This window comes from Dreissena polymorpha, chromosome 10 (genome assembly GCF_020536995.1).
Source record: "Dreissena polymorpha isolate Duluth1 chromosome 10, UMN_Dpol_1.0, whole genome shotgun sequence".
NCBI classification, from domain to species: domain Eukaryota; kingdom Metazoa; phylum Mollusca; class Bivalvia; order Myida; family Dreissenidae; genus Dreissena; species Dreissena polymorpha.
Window position 1 is genome coordinate 73,008,654 of NC_068364.1, and position 5,983 is coordinate 73,014,636.

General features: G+C 33.2%; 1 protein-coding gene across 1 annotated transcript in view; it reads left to right on the forward strand.

Annotated features, from left to right (window-relative positions):
- Positions 1 to 5,487, forward strand: part of LOC127848934 (uncharacterized) — a 33,651-nt gene extending 28,164 nt beyond the window's left edge. Inside the window, exons 16-23 of the mRNA XM_052381661.1 lie at positions 143 to 202; positions 1,449 to 1,523; positions 2,173 to 2,214; positions 2,517 to 2,600; positions 2,774 to 2,833; positions 3,988 to 4,154; positions 4,664 to 4,789; positions 5,294 to 5,487. Coding sequence (XP_052237621.1) covers positions 143 to 202; positions 1,449 to 1,523; positions 2,173 to 2,214; positions 2,517 to 2,600; positions 2,774 to 2,833; positions 3,988 to 4,154; positions 4,664 to 4,789; positions 5,294 to 5,392 — 713 coding nt within the window. The 3' untranslated portion in view covers positions 5,393 to 5,487. The remainder of the gene's footprint in view (positions 1 to 142; positions 203 to 1,448; positions 1,524 to 2,172; positions 2,215 to 2,516; positions 2,601 to 2,773; positions 2,834 to 3,987; positions 4,155 to 4,663; positions 4,790 to 5,293) is intronic.
- The last annotated feature ends 496 nt before the right edge of the window (positions 5,488 to 5,983 follow it).

A 5,983-nucleotide genomic window follows, 5' to 3' on the forward strand; every position in this document is an offset into this window, starting at 1 on the left:
TCTATGATAAAATTATGGTTAAAACAAAAATTATCTCATGATTCTGTTTCTATAGTTTTATTGGTTGCTATATTTGGTCACCTTGAGCGTTGTAAAAGTATTTGAGTGAATGTTAAAATCTCGGATGTTTGTCCCAATTCAGATCTACGGCAATCATCGTTTGGCGGAGCAAGCAACACAGGTTGTGCCACCCACTATCACCGTGAGTGACACATCGTTCATATCAAGGATTGTTGCTCTTAAAAAGTATTTTTACATGTCCATGAGCCCGTATTTACCAACTAATTCTTAGAGTATAGCATATGAATCAAGAGAAGTCTTGAAACTCATACGCTCTCAAATGGTTTTATAATTAAGTCTTAAAAAGCATTTGACATCTCTTATTACACCATACTCATATAGAATTGTCTCAATCAATTTAACACAATTAGACGACTTATTTATGTAAACATTGGTGTAATTATTCTCGCATTTAGGAATTTCCTTCGTTTAAAGGAAAAACAACAAACAAAGAATAAAACAATTTTCGCTTTGGATAATACTGTCTGATAACCCAATTTTTAAATAAGAAATTCTACAGTGACCGGGGACATATTATCTAGCAAATTTTCGTACAGCATACATATGGGAATTACGATCTGTAAACTTTCAACATCGCACTGCATCCGTATTTTAAAATATGCAAATACCGACATAAAAGTGTTTAAATCCTAACAATTTGTAAATCGATATTAATTAATATTTAATCTTGTCGGTAAGATGTCTTAATATTTCTTTACCTACTTTGTTTTACTATAATTAAGTGTCACCGGGCCGGTATTAACAAAGTACTTTCTTAACCAAAGTTGCTATAAAGGGCGAATTTCAGATGAAACGTTCACAGTGCAATCAAATGATTTATGCATAGTTAGTGCTGAAACAAGCCATTTTAGCAATAGTTACTTGTTTACCGCAACGTTGTTGTATATAAAGAATAAATGCTGAAACAAGCCATTTTAGCAATAGTTACTTGTTTACGAAAACGTTGTTGTTTAAAGAAAATAGTGCAGAAACAAACCCATTTTAGCAATAGCTACTTGTTTACCACAACGTTGTTGTATATAAAAAAAATAGTGCTGAAACAAGCCAATTTTAGCAATAGTTACTTGTTTACCACAACGTTGTTGTATATAGAAAAAGTGCTGAAACAAGCCATTTTAGCAATAGTTACTTTTTTAAGATAACGTTGTTGTATAAAGAAAATAGTGATGAAACAAGCCCATTGTAGCAATAGTTACTTGTTTACCACAACACTGCTGTATAACAAAATAGTGATGAAACCAGTCATTTAAGCAACAGTTACTTGATTACAAAACTTGGTTATAACAAAACTCTCATTTGCAAGTGAAAGGGCATGTAGGGAAAAGAGGCTTTGTGAATGCGCGCCCTGAGATGTCGTTCATTTCCAGTTTGGCAGCAGTTGCAAGACATACACGATTACTATGGATACGATTGCACAAAGGACTTTATACTCAGAGCCGCAAGTAAGCTTTAATATCTGCTATTCATGAAACCATCATTTATATTCATATCATCATTAAAAGCGAGTGTATAGATATTAAAAATGATAAAATGTAAATTAATAAAACCTACAATTATTTATGAAAAGTTAGTATCAGAAACTAAGCGTGAGAATAATTGTAATCAATTGCAAACTAGTATTTGCAGCCGAGACTTGTACACTGTTGGGAAACCCCAAATAATCTGTGCACATTTCAGTCATATGATGGAAAGACGCTGGTGCTATAAAAATACGAGTAAAAGTGTCGGTATCGGTTTAAACTTATTTTTGAATAATCCATTCCTCGTTGATATTTAAATGTCAGTTAAATATTTCGAATCTAAAATGAAACCATTCCAATGGTTTACACTCGCTTTAAGTGTATTGTTTGCTTTCATTCATGTTACAAAAGATTAATCATTTTAATCATATTATTGAATTACTTGAGTTGTATTTCGTCGGATATTATTTTATTAAAATGCAACTATCAGTGTTTCAATGCACACTTAAGCATGTCCTTTTTGAACTGGGTCGATAATTCATATTTTCCATTTTATTAAGCACTTTATCTGACACTAAATTTTCCGCGAAAATGTAAACCTGTATAACAAATATGCAATTTGTTTTCACAGATAAATACCCAAGTTCCGCAAAAGATCCATGCCAATGCTCAGGTATTTGTAATGGGCATGCAATTTCATTGAAAAACGAGAAACGTTATTTTTATAAAAGCATGAGTCATATACAAATGTATGGGGTTGTTTGTAGTATTGTTTGAACCAAATGGTTCTTTTTTTATGTCGTCACCTCATTAAAATGTACAAAAGAAAAAAAATCTACTGTACTAATGTTTTTTAAATTTGTAGAGAATTGTTGCTGCAGTATGCAATTGGTAATCTCTTTAATGATAAAAAGAAATTATTAGCTACATTTAAGTACGTATTTGTATAGGTGTTGCTTATACTTTTATTGCAAGGTTCCCTACCTACAACAACAGCAACAACAACAACAACAACAACGACTACTACTACTTCAGATTCGCTTACAACTACACAGTACAGTAAGGCTTTTTTCATACGAATAAAATTTGAATTACATGCCAGTTTTATTGAAATCGACAATTATAAAATAATAATAGGTAAGCTGTTTTATCCTATGAAAATATCGCGTATATATGGGCTTAATTGTACTATACATTTTGGTAAAAGGAAATTCACCTATTTTTGTTTCAAGGCTCATTACTAACGTCAACAACTTCGTCGCAAGCGCTTACTAGTACAGCTCCACAGTACAGTAAGTCTGTTGTTCATACTAATATAGCGGTTATGAGCATGTATGAGTTCAATTACACGGAGTGTATTTAAAAACTTGGTTGAATATGAAACCATGAAATATGTTTGAAAGTTAAATAAGATGTTTTTTAATTCGTAAGCTGTATTATGGCGTCAAAACATATTTATTGGCTTCATTTCACTATGTTTTTCTCTCAAGAATGTCAGTATCGTGTTTATTACAAGGTTCATTACATGACACAACAACAGCTGCGTAATGATCTTATAAGCACAAATCCACAGTTCAGAAATCCATTTTATTTTCATGCTGTTCATGGGCATCTGATTTCAATTAAATTACTGATTTTAGTGAATTCGGTTTCATATGAAACAATTAAATTTGTTTTAAGATTTAATAAGATAATTTGCAATTTGCAAAAAATTTATAAATAAAAATTGTGAAGTATAACGGTTGAAGGTGATGTTCCAAATACGTCATGAGTGCGAGTGCTTCGCTTTCTTATTGCCGTTTGCTTTTAATGTTGGCATTCTCTGACTAAAATGAAATTTTAACATTCAATTGTTTTGTCATGCTTGCTTCTAGCTCAATTTTCATTATGCGAGTGTTAAGTATATATCTTATAAATTATATCTTATAACCCATCTCCTTCCACTTAAAGTAAAAAGAAAACCTTATTAAAATCTGTAAATTCTTACTTATTTGTTTATAACTATACTGGAATTCGGTGATGCACATGGGCACAAATATTATATACATCATATTATAACATGGCCTACGCTCCAGGAGTGAAATAACGTAATGCTTAATTTTGTTTATTACACGAGTGTTATTACACTGGTTATATACCTGTGATAAGACGTCCTTTTAGTGACGAAATGACGTCATTATTCCAGCGAATTTCCTCAGTTAAAACTTTTTTACAATGTGAATAAACGGTGAAAAAAGCATAAAATATAAAGAAAATTTGTTGGTCATGTTATAAAAAGAATCTTAGATGCGTGGTCATTTTGTATTGAATTAATTAAACTCGTCATCTAAATAAAGATAAAAACTCGGCAAGCCTCGTTTTTATCTTTATTTAGATGACTCGTTTAATAAATTCAATACAAAACGACCACTCATGCAAGATCCTATATATATACATGACTTTAAAGAATTCCAGTGCCGCAAGTACGACCTAGTTGCAGACATAGCTACTGCTACTTACGTGCACACAAATGGTTCAACATCATGTGGCAGTAAAGTATCTGGTACAAATGAGGACTTGGTGCTCGCGTTGTGCAACATGACGTCAATAGACACGTGGTCACGAGGGGTCCAGGTAATGAATCTTATTTGAAAACGTACACACAAAACGAGAATTTGCATATAAATCTGCAATGGATAATCAATTGTGAGCTTCAATTTTAGCTACTGTTAAATCCGTACGTGTTTAGCGGTGTATGCATCCGTGTGTATAAGTATCTCTTACATTTCTACTAAAGAGCAAAGCGGTACCGAATGTGCATATGGCGCGATCTCTTTACACAATATAGCGCAACGTGTCTTCTTTTCTGCGTTCATGCACCTTGTGACAACATTAGTATTATTGATAATGGTACAAACCTTAGTATTTGTAATTAATAATCATATTTGATTAGCAAGATGTTACATCTTATTAGCTAGCCGACCACCGTTCGGTTTTACGTAACACATTAAGCAAATACTCGGTGCAGGTCAATGAAGCATATACAACAATACTTTGAAGACTTGTTGTGTGATACTGTAGTGGAAGCTTCTAAAACGGTAAGCGAAATAATGCGAGCGTTTTGCATGATTTTTTTTACATAGGTGATAAGTAATTGTGATAGTATCCCGCACTATTCCCCGGTTTCTACATTCGGTGCCGCGGGAAATTACAAACCTCTGGACGCCCAGTCCGGGATCTTCTTGGAGTGTATACCAAATGGGTTCAAGGTACATGCTCATACTTCTTGCGGAATATTTATGTTTGTATTAAAGAAGAAGAGGTAAGCCATGATGTGATATAAGATAGCATAAGTTTTGTTTAAACATATATTTAACCCTACAGCATCATAGCTTGAATTTAACGACCTTTATGCTGTACTGTAACGAACCACTACTCGGTGTTTCTAGAGTACGAACAGTTGCAATGTTCGTTCCATATTTGCGATTTTCTATGTCGGTTTAACTTAAATGCATTCGAAAGCATTTTTCGGTTAGGTGATGATAACATTTAGACCAGTCATAGCCACACCTTATTTGACATCATTACAAAACCGATATTTTATGTCAACCTGTAAGGCATTGATGACGAAAGAAATTCAAAGTAAACAAACATTAATGAAGCGCTCTGTTTTACGTCAATACAAATTAACGACAAACTCGTTAGGCTTAATTTGATATCGTTTTTATATTATTGTTTTACGAGTTTTCCTTGCATTATATCAAAATGTGCAGATGGCCATCCAGCCTTGCACTGGCGGACCTCAGATCGTTCACGTGGAGACGAACGGACTGTTCTACAACAACGCCTCGAACTACTACATCGTGGTGTAGTGATTCCATCGTCAGGCATTTTGAATTGGTTTTGAACCTGTTTTTCCTAACTGTGTGTTGTATCAAAAAATATGAATAATAACAGTGAAACCGTTTATCTTATTTCATTTTTGCTTCGTCAAATCGAAGTTCACAGAGCGTATTTACGATGTATATTTGACATTGACAATGGGAGTATTTGTATTATAGTTGCGATTCCAATCATCAGATGTAACCCTGCTGGTGTACCCACAGTAAAAGAAGGTTTCTTCCCTCGCAACATGGTTTATTCACCGTCTTCAACCTTAAGAAAAAAAAATATATTGGGAAGTGTGTTCGCGTTCAGTAATATGCCCAAATGCATTTAGGTAGTGTTATATTCTGCAGGGTTATATTCTACATCAATTAAAATCAAGAAATAAGTGATGGATACATTTCACATGTCGAGTTTGTCTATTTTGAAAAAAGCCCAGTGTGTAAAGATAAACATAACTAAAGCTGATAATGCATCGTTTTTAAAAGCTGTATTTAGTTGACTTCCTCGACAAATTGGTACATGTGATACAAACTGCATTGCCACAGAAACTTCTACTTTATAAAACAATAAATATT